This window comes from Salmo salar, chromosome ssa16 (genome assembly GCF_905237065.1).
Source record: "Salmo salar chromosome ssa16, Ssal_v3.1, whole genome shotgun sequence".
NCBI classification, from domain to species: domain Eukaryota; kingdom Metazoa; phylum Chordata; class Actinopteri; order Salmoniformes; family Salmonidae; genus Salmo; species Salmo salar.
Window position 1 is genome coordinate 7,041,552 of NC_059457.1, and position 17,935 is coordinate 7,059,486.

At 46.1% G+C, this 17,935-nt stretch overlaps 1 protein-coding gene across 5 annotated transcripts in view; it reads right to left on the reverse strand.

Moving 5' to 3' along the window:
- The window catches only part of LOC106573106 (kinesin-like protein KIF21A), an 80,575-nt gene that overhangs the window by 31,846 nt on the left and 30,794 nt on the right, over positions 1–17,935 (reverse strand). For all 5 annotated transcript variants that reach the window (XM_014147813.2, XM_014147810.2, XM_014147811.2 and 2 more), the window contains exons 5-14: positions 10,461–10,592; positions 9,871–10,044; positions 3,943–4,058; positions 3,511–3,706; positions 3,216–3,405; positions 3,028–3,091; positions 2,694–2,891; positions 1,901–1,985; positions 441–546; positions 147–335 (exon numbers count right to left, since the gene is read on the reverse strand). In XM_014147813.2, the coding sequence (XP_014003288.2) occupies positions 147–335; positions 441–546; positions 1,901–1,985; positions 2,694–2,891; positions 3,028–3,091; positions 3,216–3,405; positions 3,511–3,706; positions 3,943–4,058; positions 9,871–10,044; positions 10,461–10,592 (1,450 nt within the window). The remainder of the gene's footprint in view (positions 1–146; positions 336–440; positions 547–1,900; positions 1,986–2,693; positions 2,892–3,027; positions 3,092–3,215; positions 3,406–3,510; positions 3,707–3,942; positions 4,059–9,870; positions 10,045–10,460; positions 10,593–17,935) is intronic.

Below are 17,935 nucleotides of genomic sequence, written 5' to 3' on the forward strand. Positions count from 1 at the left end.
TTCAATAGCCCAATGTTCTAAAGAACCAGAGCAAAATAAAAACTTCAAACTATTCACAGTTCTCTGGTAGACTACAGACCAGTAACGGCTGTATGCATATCCAATAGCTATGTAATCCCAGTGTCCAGGTCATACATGAGACATACCCATGTTCTGCAGCACCTTGTCCCTCTCCAGCTGTGTGTCTCTGATCTTGCTCTGCAGCATCATCAGTTTCTGTTCGTACTGCTGTTTGAGCGTGTGCAGACGCCTCTGGCTGTTCTCCAGCTCGTCTATCAGCTTCTGCTTGATGGCAATCTCACATGTAATGTTGGCCAGGTCCGCCTGGAAGTTCTCTGGTGGGGAAAGTAACATTGATTCATATGGGTTCAAAACATAGATATACATGTCCAATATATGTCCCTTCTATATTTCCTATTTCTACGATTAGGCCATTTTACCTTTCTCATCTGATTCTGAGTCTGAATCATCAGAGCTCTCCTCCACATCCATCTCCTCCTCTTCCTCATCGTCCTCTTCCTCGTGGTCACTCCCCTCCTGCCCCTCCTGTGAGCACAAACGAAATTAGAAGAGAACACAGAATTACCCGGTGTAAGAAAAACGGGGTGGGAAAAACACACGTGTCTTGTAATTATTGCTGGGACGATAAACCGAAAATGACCGTCATTAACTTCCTCTTACCGAAACATTTTGCGTACGTCGGTCATTTTGCTTCTCAACGTTCCTGTAGATTGTTCTAAAACCATTATTTGGTCAACAGTAATAGCCTTTGCATTATGTTGATTCCTGCTATGAAAGTATCTGCCTGTCTACGTTTTGCTGTCGGCTGCTGAGTGAGCAAGCCACTCTCACTCGCTCTCCCCACTGTGCGCACGGAGGAAGGGGAGATGCATTCTGAGAAGCACAAGCATTATGACTGTTGCTCAAACTGCAATTGCGTAGGGAAAGAAATACAGTTTTCAAAGCAACTACTGTTGTTCTAGAGGAGAGTCACAGTTTTCTGTGAGTATACGTTTATTTCTCACATCTTAATATTGATTTCATGGCACCACTTTACAACTGGAGCAGGCTGTAGTATGGTTTTGATGAGCGCCATTTGCAGTGAATAGGCCTACATCATGTAGCCTAGGCCTAGCTCTGGAAAGTTGTACTGATTAATCAATTAGCCTACATGGCTATATAGTAACACTATCTTATTTAGAGTTAGCAATCTAGCTAAGTGTTTTGAGTTCCCACTTCCTCAGGTGGTGAATAATATAGCCAATATGCACAAAGATGTCAGCAAATTCCCAAAATAAATATGATAATTCTGGATCCTATTTTGACAGATTGCCAGCAAATTATCCATAAAGCATTCCCTGGATGTGTTAGATGAAATAGATTACTTGTTTAATCATAGGCTACCATCTCAGTGGTCTTATTTGGCACTGTAAAATAAATGTGTCTAGAGCCCTGCCGCTAATGTAAAGTAACTGTCCATTAAACATGTTTTTATCGTTGTATTTAATGTTAGAGCAAAATAGTTACGTTTATCACAATACCACTTTTTGTTCATATCAACCAGCTATAGCACCTCCCCAATAAATAAGTTATCGCTGGGGCCTCCCGAGTGGCGCAGCGGTCTAAGGCACTGCATCACCGTGCTTGAGACGTCACTACGGACCCGGGTTCGATCCCGGGCTGTATCACAATCGGCCGTGATTGGGAGTCCCATAGGGTGGCCGCATGAATCGACCTACGCCTCCCGAGCCGGTTGGGGGGTTGCAGTGATGAGACAAGATTGAAAAAGGGGGGGTAACAAAAATACATAAAAATATTGCTGATTTATTGTTATTGCAACAAAACAAAAAAATCCATATTGCCCAGCTCTATCATTTCACTAATGGGTTGTCAATCATACCGTCTCAGGCTCCTCATTGGACCGCTCAGTCAGCTCTTTTTCCGTCCCATTGTCGTCGTTGTCGGGGACTTCCTCCTTGACAACACTAGTAGGGAACAACAGAGGGGCAAGGTGAGACAACATTGAGCTAAGGTTCAATAGTATTTTTTTCTATATCTTCAAAAATAAAGTGTGTTAATAAAGCTCATGAGGCCATTGATGGTGGATGAAAACAGAACCAAGAACTTTGTTCCCATCATATCCGTCTGTCGGGGTGAGCAAATTGAAAGAAACTAGTGAACACAGGAAGAACTGAAGGAACTGAACTCAGGTTTCCGTTCTGGTCTGGCAACTGCCTGTCAAACAAAACAAAATGGTTGTTTAGAAGAAGTGAGGGATGGAAATGGCAATGGCAGGGAGGTTGAGGGGGAACCTGTGAACAAACCTGCCATTTTCCTCCTCTACTAACTCCTCCTCCCTCTCTCTCTCTTCCAGCAGCTGCTGGAGCCTTCAGGGAGAGGTCAAGGTCAAAGGGCACAGATGAGAGGACAGGGGAGAGAGATGTGACAAGGAAGGAAGGAAGGAAGGAAGGAAGGAAGGAAGGAAGGAAGGAAGGAAGGAAGGAAGGAAGGAAGGAAACCAGGGAGTACAGAGAAGAGGAAGGAAAATAAGTCATAGGGAAAAACATAGAGATCACAAACTGCTACTCACCATGGCCCCACATTGAGGTCATACAATAATAAAAAAAACGGACATTTTTTAACAAGAAAACATAAAGAATTTGGTCCTACAATTAACCATGATCACTCTTTACCTCTTCTTCTTCTTCCTCTCCTTCTTCTTGAGTTTTTCCAGGTCTTTCTTTGCCATCTCGATGATGTCGGAGGCCTCCTTCTCGGGGGCCAGGAGGGCAGGGGAGAAGGTTCCGGGGTAAAAGGACTGCCGTGAAGAGGCACGGGACAGGTTCTTACGAAGGTTCTCATTCATAGACTCGCTCTCCAGGAGTTTGGCTCTATGGGGAATAACAGTGGAATTTAATAAAAATGTCAGTGTTGTCTATATGCTATGCTGGGTCATGTTCAGTAGGGAGAAAACATTTTGATTTACCTCCATGTCATTATGTACTATATGCAGACAGAAAAGTATACCTGAGATCCTCAATCTCTTTGATGTAGCTCTGGATCATGTTCCCAATCTCTTCACTCCCCTCACCTGAGAATAAACAGGAAACCCTTAGCAAACACACATTTAAACTTTTTACAATGGACAGGGTCATAAGGACAAAAGGACACACTCCTCGCACTCATCTCACACACACACCAATACACAACCTCACCTGCCCTGGCGAGGACCTGGTTGGCCTGGTCACTGAGGTACTGTGTGAGTCTGGCCCTCTGTGCATCAATGGTCTCCTGCATGGCTTTGACCCTGATCCTCAGGTTGCTGTTCTCTGTCTGCAGCATGCTGTTCTCATGGAACATGTCGTTGATGCTATCCATACCGTCCTCACCCACCAAACGCTTACCCTGCCAGAGGAGAATGGGTTTAGACAGAATTCTAAGTAATTAAGGGCAATTTATTTACGTCATACGGTTCATTTTTTCAATTATCTCTCTCTGCCTCTCTCTTACCGTCCTGTACTCCATGAGTTCCATCTGTAGCCTGGCAATCTCTGTCCTGAGAGCAGAGATCTGTTGGGAAGCCTTGTCCTGGTTCACCATCACCTTGTTCTTAATGTTCCTGGCTCTGTTGGCATACTTCAGTGCATTCAGGGTCTCCATAAAGTCCCGGTCAGACGGGCTGATGCACGCTATCATCATTGTTTGGCTGAGAGAGGGTGGAAGGATATAGGAGGAGAAAAATATGGATTTACAAAAGAAACACAGAGAGAAGCAATCTGTAGTTCAGATGAATATGGTTGCTTGTAGCAATTGTGTTGCAGACATCTAATAATTACTGTATCAGTTAACAAAACGCATTTAGTTTGACATGCACACCAACCAACTGTGACACCAACCCTGGCACAAAGATAGGAAGAAAGGCTTGACCAATTGCACACAGACCTATTTCCACCCAGGGAGTCCTGTAGAAGCCGGGTGAGTTTGGAGTCTCTGTAAGGCACATGCGAGGATCGCTTGCTTCGGTCTCCCAAAGCACTGATTACATTTCCAAGAGCAAGCTGCAGTTTGGAAGAGATGACCAAGAAATACCACACAGCAAAACAGATATTGAAGGTTATTTCCAGAAACATTCTGGTTCAAGGAGTCTATTTATGTCCATACTGGGCTGATATGAGTTTGAAGTAGCCACCCTTTGCACACTCTTGGCATTCTCTCAAACAGCTTCACCTGGAATGCTTTTCCAACAGTCTTGAAGGAGTTCCCACATATGCTGAGCACTTCTTGGCAGCTTTTCCTTCACTCTGCAGTCCAACTCATCCCAAACCATCTCAATTGGGTTGAGGTCGGGTGATTGTGGAGGACAGGTCATCTGATGCAGCACTCCATCACTCTCCTTCTTGGTCAAATAGCCCCTACACAGCCTGGAGGTGTGTTTTGGGTCATTGTCCTGTTGAAAAACAAATGATAGTCCCACAAAGCCCAACACAGAAGGGATGGTGTATCGCTGCAGAATGCTGTGGTAACTATGCTGGTTGAGTGTGACTTGAATTCTAAATAAATCACAGACAGTGTCACCAGCAAAGCACCCCCACACCATCACACCTCCTCCTCCAAGCTTCACGGTGGGAACCACACATGCAGAGATCATCCGTTCACCTACTCTGTGTCTCACAAAGATACAGCTGTTGGAACCAAAAATCTAAACATTTTGAATTCATCACACCAAAGGACAGATTTCCACCGGTCTAATGTCAATTGCTCATGTTTCTTGGCCCATGGAAGTCTCCTCTTCTTATTGGTGTCCTTTAGTAGTGGTTTCTTTGCAATTCGACCATGAAGGCATGATTCACGAAGTCTCCTCTGAACAGTTGATGTTGAGATGTGTCTGTTACTTGATCTCTGTGAAGCAATAATTTGGGTTTTAATCTGAGGTGCAGTTAACTCAAATTAACTTATCCTTTGCAGCAGAGGTAACTCTTGGTCTTCCTTTCCTGTGGCGGTCATGAGAGCCAGTTTCATCACAGCACTTTATGGTTTTTGCAACTGCACTTGAAGAAACTTTTAAAGTTCTTGAAATTTTCCGCATTGACTGACCTTCATGTCTTCTGCTTTTGTCGTTTCTCTTTGCTTATTTGAGCTCTTCTTGCCATAATATGGACTTGGTCTTTTACCAAATAGGGCTATCTTCTGTATACCACCCCTACCCTGTCACAACACAACTGATCGGCTCAAACGCATTAAGAAGGAAAGAAATTCCACAAATGAACTTTAACAAGGCACACCTGTAATTGATATGCATTCCAGGTGACTACCTCATTAAGCTGGTTGAGAGAATGCCAAGAGTGCACAAATATGTCATCAAAGGCAAAGGGTGGCTACTTGAAGAATCTCAAATATAAAATATATTTGGATTTGTTTAACCTGTTAGGGCTAGGGGGCAGCATTTGCACGTCTGGATAAAAAAATGTACCCGATTTAATCTGGTTACTAATCCTACCCAGTAACTAGAATATGCATATACTTATTATATATGGATAGAAAACACTCTAAAGTTTCTAAAACTGTTTGAATGGTGTCTGTGAGTATAACAGAACTCATTTGGCAGGCAAAACCCTGAGACATTTTCTGACAGGAAGTGGATACCTGATGTGTTGTATTGACTTTAAACCTATCCCATTGAAAAACACAGGGGCTGAGGAATATTTTGGCACTTCCTATTGCTTCCACTAGATGTCACCAGCCTTTACAAAGTGTTTTGAGTCTTCTGGAGGGAGATCTGACCGAACAAGAGCCATGGAACGATGATGTCCCATTAGACACCTGGCGCGCGAGTTCATGTTGGGTACCCTCGTTCCAATACGTTATAAAAGAGTATGCATTCGTCCACCTTGAATATTATTCATGTTCTGGTTAAAAAAGGCCCTAATGATTTATGCTATACAACGTTTGACATGTTTGAACGAACGTAAATATATTTTTTCCCCTCGTTCATGACGAGAAGTCCGGCTGGCTTAGATCATGTGCTAACAAGACGGAGATTTTTGGACATAAATGATGAGCTTTTTTGAACAAAACTACATTCGTTATGGACCTGTGATACCTGGAAGTGACATCTGATGAAGAGAATCCAAGGTAATGGATTATTTACATAGTATTTTCGATTTTAGATCTCCCCAACATGACGTCTAGTCTGTATCGCAACGCGTATTTTTCTGGGCGCAGTGCTCAGATTATTGCAAAGTGTGATTTCCCAGTAAGGTTATTTTTAAATCTGGCAAGTTGATTGCGTTCAAGAGATGTAAATCTATAATTCTTTAAATGACAATATAATATTTTACCAATGTTTTCTAATTTTAATTATTTCATTTGTGACGCTGACTTGACTGCCGGTTATTGGAGGGAAACGATTTCCTCAACATCAATGCCATAGTAAAACGCTGTTTTTGGATATAAATATGAACTTGATAGAACTAAAAATGCATGCATTGTCTAACATAATGTCCTAGGAGTGTCATCTGATGGAGATTGTAAAAGGTTAGTGCATCATTTTAGCTGGTTTTATGGTTTTGGTGACCCTGTCTTTGACTTGACAAAACATTACACACAACTCTTGTAAATGTACTGTCCTAACATACTCTAAATTTATGCTTTCGCCGTAAAACCTTTTTGAAATCGTAAAACGTGGTTAGATTAAGGAGATGTTTATCTTTCAAAGGGTGTAAAATAGTTGTATGTTTGAAAAATTTGAATTTTGACATTTATTTGGATTCAAATTTGCCGCTCTTGAAATGCACCTGCTGTTGATGGAGTGCACCACGGGTGGCACGCTAGCGTCCCACCTAGCCCATAGAGGTTAACACTTTTTTGGTTACTACATGATTCCATATGTGTTATTTCATAGTTTTGATGTAGAAAATAGTAAAAAAAATAAAGAAAAACCCTAGAATGAGTAGGTGTTTTCAAACTTTTGACTGGTACTGTAAATATTCAGACCCTTTGCTGAGACTTGAAATTGAGCTCAGCTGCTTCCTGTTTCCATTGATCATCCTTGAAATGTTTCTACAACTTGATTGCAGTCCACCTGTGGGAAATTCAATTGATTGGACATGATTTGGAAAGGGAAACACCTGTCTGCATAAGGTCTCACAGTTGGAGAGTTTTAAGTTCCTCGGCGTACACATCACGGACAAACTGAAATGGTCCACCCACACAGACAGCGTGGTGAAGAAGGCACAGCAGCGCCTCTTCAACCTCAGGAGGCTGAAGACATTTGGCTTGTCACCAAAAACATTCACAAACCTTTATAGATGCACAATCGAGAGCATCCTGTCGGGCTGTATCACCGCCTGGTATGGCAGCTGCTCCGCCCATAACTGGAAGGCTCTCCAGAGGGTAGTGAGGTCTGCACAACGCATCACCGGCTGCAAACTACCTGCCCTCCAGGACACCAACATCACCCGATGTCAAAGGAAGGCCAAAAAGATCATCAAGGACAGCAACCACCCGAGCCACTGCCTGTTCACCGCGCTAACATCCAGAAGGCGAGGTCAGTACAGGTGCATCAAAGCTGGAACCGAGAGACTGAAAAACAGCTTCTATCTCAAGGCCATCAGACTGTTAAACAGCCATCACAAACATTGAGTGGCTGCTGCCAACAAACTGACTCAACTCAAGCCACTTTAATAATTGGAAAATTGATGTAATCAATTTATCACTTGACACTTTATATTATTTATATTAGATAATGTTTACATAACCTACATTATTTATCTCATATGTATATACTGTACGCTACCATCTACTGCATCTTGCCATCTTGATGTATTAGATGTATCACTAGCCACTTTAAACAATGCCACTTTATATAATGTTTTCATAACTGACATTACTCATCTCATATGTATATACTGTACTCTATGCCATCCTGATGTAATGTATCACTAGCCACCTTAAACAATGCCGCTTTATATGTTTTCATACCCTACAATACTCATCTCATATGTATATACTGTACTCCATACCATCTATTACATCTTGCCTACGCCGTTCGGCCATCACTCATTTATATATTTTTATGTACATATTCATATTCATTCCTTTACACTTGTGTGTACAAGGTAGTTGTTGTGGAATTGGTAGATTACTTGTTAGATATTACTGCATGGTTGGAACTAGAAGCACAAGCATTTCACTACACTTGCATTAACACCTGCTAACCATGTGTATGTGACAAATACATTTGATTTGATTTGACAGTGCATGTCAGAGCAAAAATCAAGCCATGATATCAAATTAATTGTCCGTAGAGCTCTGAGACAGGATTGTGTCGAGGCACAGATCTGGAGAAGGGTACCAAAAAAGGTCTGCAGCATTGAAGGTCCCCAAGAACACAGTGGCCTCCATCATTCTTAAATGGAAGAAGTTTAGAACCATCAAGACTCTTCCTAGAGCTGGCCGCCCAGCCAAACTGAGCAGTCAGAGGAGAAAGGCCTTGGTCAGGGAGGTGTACAAGAGCCCGATGGTCCCTCTGACAGAGCTCCAGAGTTCCTCTGTGGAGATGGGAGAACCTCCAGAATGACAACCATCTCTGCAGAACTCCACCAATCAGGCCTTTATAGTACAGTGTCCAGACAGAAGCCACTCCTCAGTAAAAAGTACATGACACGCTTGTAGTTTGACAAAAGGCACCTTAAGACTCTCAAGACCATAAGAAACCAGATCCTCTGGTCTGATGAAACCAAGATTGAACTCATTGGCCTGAATGCCAAGCATCATGTCTGGAGGAAACCTAACACCATCCCTACGGTGAAGCATGGTGGTGGCAGCATCATGCTGTGGGTATGTTTTTCAGCAGCAGGGCCTGGGAGAGTAGTCAGGATCAAGGGAAAGATGAACGGAGCAAAGTACAGAGAGATGCTTGATGAAAACCTGATCCAGAGTGCTCAGGACCTCAGACTGGGGTGAAGGTTCACCTTCCAACAGGACAATGACCCTAAGCACACAGCTAAGACAACGCAGGAGTGGCTTCAGGACAAGTCTCTGAATGTCCATGAGTGGCCCAGCCAGAGCCTGGACTTGAACCTGATCGAACATCTCTGGAGAGACCTGAAATAAGTTGTGCAGCAATGCTCACCATCCAACCTGACAGAGCTTGAGAGGATCAGATGAGATGAATGGGAGAACCTCCCCACATACAGCTGTGCCAAGCTTGTAGTGTCATACCCTCGAAGACTTAAGGCTGTAATCGCTGCCAAAGGTGCTTCAACAAAGCACTGAGTAAAGGGTCTGGATAATTATGTAAATGTCATTTCATTTTTTTTTTTAAATACATTTGCAAAAATGTATTATACGTAGATTGATTCTTTTTATTTCATTATTTTTAGAATAAGGCTGTAACGAAACAAAATGTGGGTAAAGTCAAGGGATCTGAATACTTTCTGAATGCACTGTATCTCTAACTTAAACTGATAGATTTTTACGTGGATTTTTACATTATGCTAATTAGGGGGCAGACATCAACTTTAGGGGGTTAAAGGACAAAAATGATATATTCCTATATTGCACACATTTTTACCTGAGCCGTTTTGAACAGATTCTTATTGCGAGGGCTCTCCAACCTTGTTCCTGGAGAGGTACCATCCTATAGGTTTTCGCCAAACCCTAATCTAGCGTACCTGATTCTAATAATTAGCTGGCTGATAAGCTGAATCAGGTTAGTTACAAGTGGGGTTGGAGTGAAAACCTACAGGAGCGTCGTTCTCCAGGAACAGGGTTGGATAGACCTGCTAGTGTATTAGGGAATAGGGTTGGTCAAAATTTGTGTACTACTAGAGAGAATACGGTCCATTTCGGACACAACCAGTGTCTCACCAGTCCACAGTTGATGGAGATTCCCTCCTTAGCTCGGTCTCCGGTCGCCCCTGTTCTCTTCAGTCTCTCTGACCCGGCTAGGTCCACAAAGTGAAACTTGGCCGTCAGTGTCTCATACTCTTCCATCTCCGAGTTGCTGTTAGCAACCTTGTTGTCCGTCTCGTTGTTGTCCTGCTGTGAGTTAGAAAAACAACCAGATCGATGCCTTTGTTTCAGTACCGTTATTCAAAAGCACTGTCCCCGTCATTAATGTAACATAACATAGAATGTCAGTAGCCTGCCATAAACAGTAGCCTACCATAACGTCAGTACCTTAATAACAGTAATTTCTATATACAGTATGTAATTTACGTAACATAGCATAATATGATATGATAGCATAGGAGTGGCTATATCATTTCTGTAACATCAAGGTTATGAGTAACTTCAGTCACTGTCATAACATATCATAACATGCACTAACAGTGTCTCAACAAGTGACAGGAGTCACATCACAGTAACAAAAGGTAGATACGGAATAAGATAGGAGTTGGCAAGAGAGCACAAAAGGACTGGCACTAAGGCTAGGAATAAGCTGCTCTTGTACGTACATTGTCGGATGCACAGACTCTGACTTGGCACAGGTGAATGGTGAAGATGGCGTGAGAGCGGGAGCTCTGGACATTCATCTGGGTGCTAGCCGTGGTACGACATAGAGCACCCAGCTTCAGACACTGCATCATCTGAGAGAGATTGGACATCACTGTGTTATCACTGTGTAAATGATCATTTTTACAGTTCATTTCATGTTTTTTACTTTCCTATATTACATATACATACAGCCATACACATTTCTCCTGGACCCCCGGACCACATATCCCAACACATACAACATAGTGTATAGCATACGTGCTCAAGCACACACACGCATGTACGTACATTATTGATGCGAGGGTTGACTCATAACCCGCAGTCCCTGCGGATGGGTTTAGGGTCATTAAACATTGTGTGGCTGAAGGAAGGGATGCGTAGCGGGCAGGTTGAATAAAGAGAAACAGTAGCTTAAAAAATCCATAAAGTATTATTATTGTGCAATTTCTATAGTCTACATTTGGGTTTTTATTTCACTATTTTCTGCTATCTGGTACAGTATTAGTGCATAAACCTAAGCTTTAGGTCTTAAGTGTTCGCACGCCAAATGGCCTACACAGCCAATCGCCAAAGAATGCTTTTGGGAATGGGAAGAAAAAGTTAACATCAATCCCCGGAGGCAAAAAGGACATTGTTCGAAGTTTATTTAAATAAGACAAAACCTACAAATGAAGAGTTGAAAATAAAGAGAAGGGATGGCCAGAAAAGTAATGTTTGGAAAAGATTTGTGGTAAAAGCGGACGATAGCAGTGCCGGCTATGTTATGTGTGGTGATTGTGAGGTGCTATACAAATTCGACAGTCACAAGACGGGACTACAAATAGGCATATGGCATGTCAAGGGAATTACTGTAGCTAACTGTTTAGATGTGTTAAATGGAAACTGAAATCTGTACGACTAACCAGAAAAACCTACAGTCTTTTGGCAAAGTCCTCTGATAATATTAGTCCCACGCAAATTGGCATCCCTGTGTTCTGAGAGAAATGTCTGAGTTTGACAGGTGTTGCTCGAAGTTTGATTCGATAAATTGAACAGAGTGCTGAGCATAGGCTATATAGAGTACATTCGGAAGTACTCAGACCCCTTGACTTTTGCTACATTTTGTTACGTTACACCATTATTCTAAAATTGATTAAATAGCTTTTTTCGCCCCGTCAATCTACACACAATACCCCATAATGACAAAGCAAAAACTGTTTTTTTACATTTTTGCACATATATTAAAAATAAAAACGGAAATATCACATTTACATAAGTATTCAGACCCTTTACTTAGTACATAGTTGACGCACCTTTGGCACGGATTAAAGCCTCGAGTCTTCTTGGGTATGACGCTACAAGCTTGGCACATCTGTATTTGGGGAGGTTCTCCCATTCTTCTCTGCAGATCTTCTCAAGCTCTGTCAGGTTGGATGGGGAGTGTCGCTGCACAGCTATTTTCAGGTCTCTCCACAGATGTTACATCGGGTTCAAGTCCAGGCTCTCGCTGGGCCACTCATGGACATTCAGTGACTTGTCCCGAAGCCACTCCTGCGTTGTCTTGGCTGTGTGCTTAGGGTCGGTGTCCTGTTGGAAGGGGAAACTTTGCCCCCAGTCTAAGGTCCTGAGCAATCTGGAGCAGGTTTTCATCAAGGATCTCCGTATACATTGCTCCGTTCATCTTTCTCCTTGATCCTGACTAGTCTCCAATATCCCTGCCGCTGAAAAACATACCCACAGCATGATGATGCCACCACCATGCTTCACCCTAGGGATGGCGTTAGGTTTCCTCCAGACATGATGCTTGGCATTCAGGCCAAAGAGATCAATCTTGATTTCATCAGAGCAGAGAATCTTGTTTCTCATGGTCTGAGAGTCCTTTAGGTGCCTTTTGTCAAACTCCAAGCGGGCCGTCATGTGCCTTTTACTGAGGAGTGGCTTCCATCTGGCCACTCTACCATAAAGGCCTGATTGGTGGAGTGCTGCAGAGATGGTTGTCATTCTGGAAGGGTCTCCCATCTCCACAGAGGAACTCTGGAGCTCTGTCAGAGTGACCATCGGGTTCTTGGTCACCTCCCTGACCAAGGCCTTTCTCCCCCGATTGCCCAGTTTGGCCGGGCGGCCAGCTCTAGGAAGAATCTTGGTTGTCCTAACCTTCTTCCATTTAAGAATGATGGAGGCCGTGTTCTTCGGGACCTTCAATGCTGCAGAAAGTTTTGGTACCCTTCCCCAGATCTGTGCCACGACAAAATCCTGTCTCAGAGCTCTACGGACAATTCCTTCAACCTCATGGCTTGGTTTTTGCTCTGACATGCACTGTCAACTGTTGGACCTTATATAGACAGGTGTGTGCCTTTCCAAATCATTTCCAATCAATTGAATTTATCTCAGGTGGATTCCAATCAAGTTGTAGAAACATCTCAAGGATGATCAATGGAAACAGGATGCACCTGAGTTCAATTTCGAGTCTCATAGCAAAGGGTCTGAATACTTATGTAAATAATATAATAATAAAAACCTGTTTTCGCTTTTTCATTATGGGGTAATGTGTGTAGATTGATGAAGAAAAAAATCTAGTTCATCTATTTTATATTAAGGCTGTAACGTAACAAAATGTGGAAAAAGGGAAAGGGCCTGAATAGTTTCCGAATGCACTGTATGAAGGGCCTATATGTATCAACTTTCACAGTAAATGCTTTTGCTTATACGTTTTGTACGAATTAATTGAACATCGCCAAATCATCCGAAAAAAATATTGCGCCTATTTAATGCAACCCGTGCTCTTAATAGATCGCAATGCAGCACACAGTACAACTGAGCTATTTCACTTTGTCATTCGCAGCCTTAAAACACATATCAAGTGCAAGTTCGCTGTTTAGCTCACATCTGAAGGCTGGGGGGCATTTAGAACATTTTCCACTGTGGATCGCTAAAATATCCTAATTATGATGACACTTCCTCAATTCAAATATTATGGCGACACTATACCAAAGATGGCTTGGTATGGTTTAGAAACCTGTGAACCAAGCTCGAGTTACCCTGTTATTGCCTGTACTTATATATCTTCACACCTAGAAAAAAAACTCCAGGTTTCTGTCATAACTCTCAATCAACGTTATATATATGTCACGAATCCCACCGAAGGTGGCTCCCCTGCCTGCTCGGGCGGCGCTCGGCAGTCGTCATCGAAGGCCTACTAGCCACCGCTGGTCCCTTTTTCCTTTTCGTTTGGTATGTCTTATTGTTTGCACCTGTTCCTTATTTGTGTCTCTTGATTTATGGTTATTTAAGCCTGTGTAGCCCGCCCAGGTTTGTGCGGGATTATTTTCGTTAGAGTGTTTTTGTTGTTGGATGTGCTGGCGATCTACTTGTGTTATTTTATATGCGTACTGTGGACCCGTTGTAATTGGGCACTTCGCTATTCACGCCGGTTGTGTTGGCGTCGACCGTTTTTGTATTTAAGGAATAAATACATTTTTTCCTTACCTCTGCTCTCTGCGCCTGACTCCTACCACCACTCCTAGCATTCGCTGACAGAATCCCGCACCAACTATGGAGTCAGCAGGAGCAGCCTCACCTCCTCTCCCATCGATGGAGGAAAGGGTCCTCCATCATACCAGCATTCTCCACCGAATCGGTTCAGCGATGGATCAGATGATGGAGAGGATGGACCGATGGGAGAGGAGTGGCCTCCCTACCGCATCCCCAGCACCAACTCCCCCTCCACCAGCTACCCCTCCGCCGGCGTCCGGACCCGGAGCCCTACGCCTGGCTCTCCCCAGGGAGTACGATGGAGCGGCGGCTGGGTGCCAGGGGTTCCTGCTGCAGTTGGAGTTGTACCTGGCTACCGTTCGTCCTCGTCTCCTGCTTAACGGGACGTGCCCTGGAGTGGGCCAACGCAGTGTGGTATGGCCCAGACTCGGCAAGGGATCACTACCCCGAGTTCACCCGCCATTTCCGGGCCGTGTTCGACCACCCACCGGAGGACCGGGCGGTGGGTGAACGGCTGTTCCACCTGCGGCAGGAGACGAGGAGCGCACAGGACTTTGCTCTGGAGTTCCGGACCTTGGCTGCTGGAGCGGGGTGGAACGACAGGGCCCTGATGGACCACTATCGGTGTAGCCTCCGGGAGGACGTCCGCCGGGAGCTAGCCTGTCGGGACACTACCCTCTCACTGGATGAACTAATAGACATGCCCATTCGTCTCGACAACCTGCTGGCTGCCCGCGGGCGTCCAGACCGGGCCCTGTCGGTTCCACCTCCAGGCCCTCCAGCTCCCATCCCTATGGAGCTAGGGGGGGCCGCGTCGAGGGGAACCAGAGGAGGAGGCTCCTCCCGTACCCGGTGTGGTCGGAGAGGACACACTGCCGACCGGTGCTGGGGGAGCTCCTCTGGGAATCGGGATGGCAGGCGGAGCACTCCTCGTTCACCCCAGGTGAGTAAGCACCAACCTCACCCAGAGCTCCCTGTTGGTCATATGTTTGTACTTGTAACTTTCCCTGAGTTTTCTCCCTCTTTCCAGCATAAGGCGCTAGTCGATTCAGGCGCAGCTGGAAACTTTATGGATCGTGGGCTCGCGTTAAGGCTAGGGATTCCCCTGGTGTCGTTGGACCAACCTTTCCCCGTGCACTCCTTAGATAGCCGACCATTAGGGTCAGGGCTGGTCAGGGAGGCCACGGTGCCACTGGACATGGTAACGCAGGGGGATCATGGGGAACGGATTAGTCTCTTCCTCATTGATTCACCTGCTTTTCCAGTGGTGCTGGGGATTCCCTGGCTGGCCAATCACAATCCTGATATTTCGTGGAAACAGGGGGCTCTCAGAGGGTGGTCAGAGGAGTGTTCAGGCAGGTGTAAGGGAGTTTCCATCGGTGCGACGACGGTGGAGAGTCCAGACCAGGTTTCCACTGTGCGCATTCCCTCTGAATATGCCGATTTGGCTATCGCCTTCTGTAAAAAGAGGGCGACCCGATTACCACCTCATCAACGAGGGGATTGCGTGATAAACCTCCAGGTAAACGCTACACTTCCCAGGAGTCACATGTACCCATTGTCACAAGAGGAAACGTTGGCTATGGAGACATATGTCACGGAATCTCTGAGACAGGGGTACATTCGGCCCTCCATGTCACCCGTCTCCTCGAGTTTCTTTTTCGTGAAGAAAAAGGATGGAGGTCTGTGTCCATGCATTGATTATCGAGGTCTAAATTCCATCACAGTAGGGTTTAGTTACCCGCTACCTCTCATCGCTACGGCGGTGGAATAATTTCACAGAGCGCGTTTTTTCACGAAACTGGATCTCAGGAGCGTGTACAATCTGGTGCGTATCCGGGGAGGAGACGAGTGGAAAACCGCGTTTAGTACCACATCGGGCCACTATGAGTAGCTAGTCATGCCGTATGGTTAAAGAATGCTCCAGCCGTGTTTCATCCTTTGTTGACGAGATTCTCAGGGACCTGCACGGGCAGGGTGTGGTGGTGTATATTGATGACATCTTGACCTATTCCGCCACACGCACCGCGCATGTCTCCCTGGTGCGCAAGGTGCTTGGGCGACTGCTGGAGAATGACCTGTACGTTAAGGCTGAGAAATGTGTGTTTTTCAAACGAGCCGTTTCCTTCCTGGGGTATTGCATTTCCACCTCGGGGGTGGTGATGGAGGATGACCGCGTTAAAGCCGTGCGTAATTGGCCGACTCCGACCACGGTAAAGGAGGTGCAGCGGTTTTTAGGGTTTGCCAATTACTACCGGAGGTTTATCCGGGGCTTTGGTCAAGTGGCTGCTCCCATTACCTCACTGCTGAAGGGGGGTCTGGCGCGCTTGCGCTGGTCAGCAGAGGCGAACAGAGCGTTCAGTCGCCTGAAGGAGCTGTTTACCGACGCTCCCGTGCTGGCTCATCCGGACCCCTCTTTGGCATTCATAGTGGAGGTGGACGCGTCCGAGACTGGGGTGGGGGCCGTGCTATCACAGCGCTCAGGCACGCCACTCAAACTCCGCCCGTGCGCTTTCTTTTCTAGAAAGCTCGGGCCGGCAGAGCAGAACTATGACGTGGGGGACCGGGAGTTGTTAGCTGTGGTCAAGGCTCTGAAAGTGTGGAGACATTGGCTTGAGGGGGCTAAGCACCCTTTCCTCATCTGGACTGACCACCGTAATCTCGAGTACATCCGGGCAGCTAGGAGACTGAATCCGCGTCAGGCCAAGTGGGCCATGTTCTTTACCCGTTTCCGGTTCACTATCTCTTATCGGCCAGGTTCACAGAACACGAAGGCCGACGCACTGTCCCGCCTATATGACACCGAGGAGAGGGCCATCGATCCAACTCCCATCCTCCCAGCGTCGTGCTTGGTAGCTCCGGTGGTATGGGAGGTGGACGCGGAGATCGAGCGGGCGTTACGGTTGGAACCTGCACCATCTCAGTGTCCGGCAGGTGTTCAGTACGTGCCGCTTGGTGTCCGTGATCGATTGATTCAATGGGCCCATAATCTCCCCTCTTCGGGTCACCCTGGGATCGAGAGGACAGTGCGGAACCTGAGGGGAAAGTACTGGTGGCCCACCTTGGTAAAGGACGTGCGGTTTTATGTTTCCTCCTGCTCGGTGTGCGCTCAGAGCAAGGCTCCTCGACACCTGCCTAGAGGGAAATTACACCCCCTCCCCGTTCCACAGTGGCCGTGGTCGCACTTGTCAGTGGACTTCCTCACCGACCTTCCCTTATCTCAGGGGAACACCACAATCCTGGTCGTTGTGGATCGGTTCTCGAAGTCCTGCCGTCTCATCCCGTTGCCCGGTCTCCCTACGGCTCTGCAGACTGCGGAGACCCTGTTTACCCATGTCTTCCGGCACTACGGGGTGCCCAAGGACATCGTTTCTGATCGGGGTCCCCAGTTCACGTCCAGAGTTTGGAGGGTGTTCATGGAACGGTTGGGGGTCTCGGTCAGCCTCACCTCGGGTTACCACCCCGAAAGTAATGGGCAGGTGGAGAGAGTGAACCAAGAGGTGGGTAGGTTTCTAAGGACGTATTGCCGGGACCGGCCCAGGGAGTGGGCGAGATACGTTCCATGGGCAGAGGTAGCCCAAAACTCCCTACGTCACTCATCGACCAATATGTCACCGTTTCAGTGCGTGTTGGGCTACCAGCTGGTCCTGGCTCCATGGCACCAGAGCCAGACCGAGGCTCCTGCGGTGGAGGAGTGGGTGCAGCGCTCGAAGGACACTTGGAGAGCCGTCCAAGACGCACTCACTAAGGCGAGTGGACGGCAGAAGAAGAGCGCTGACCAGCACCGCAGTGAGACCCCTGTGTTTGCACCAGGGGATCGAGTCTGGCTCTCGGCTTGAAACCTACCCCTCCGCTTGCCCTGCCGGAAGCTGGGCCCGCAGTGTGTAGGGACGTTTAAAGTCCTGAGGAGGATAAACGAGGTGTGTTACCGGTTACAACTTCCATCTTACTACCGTATTAACCC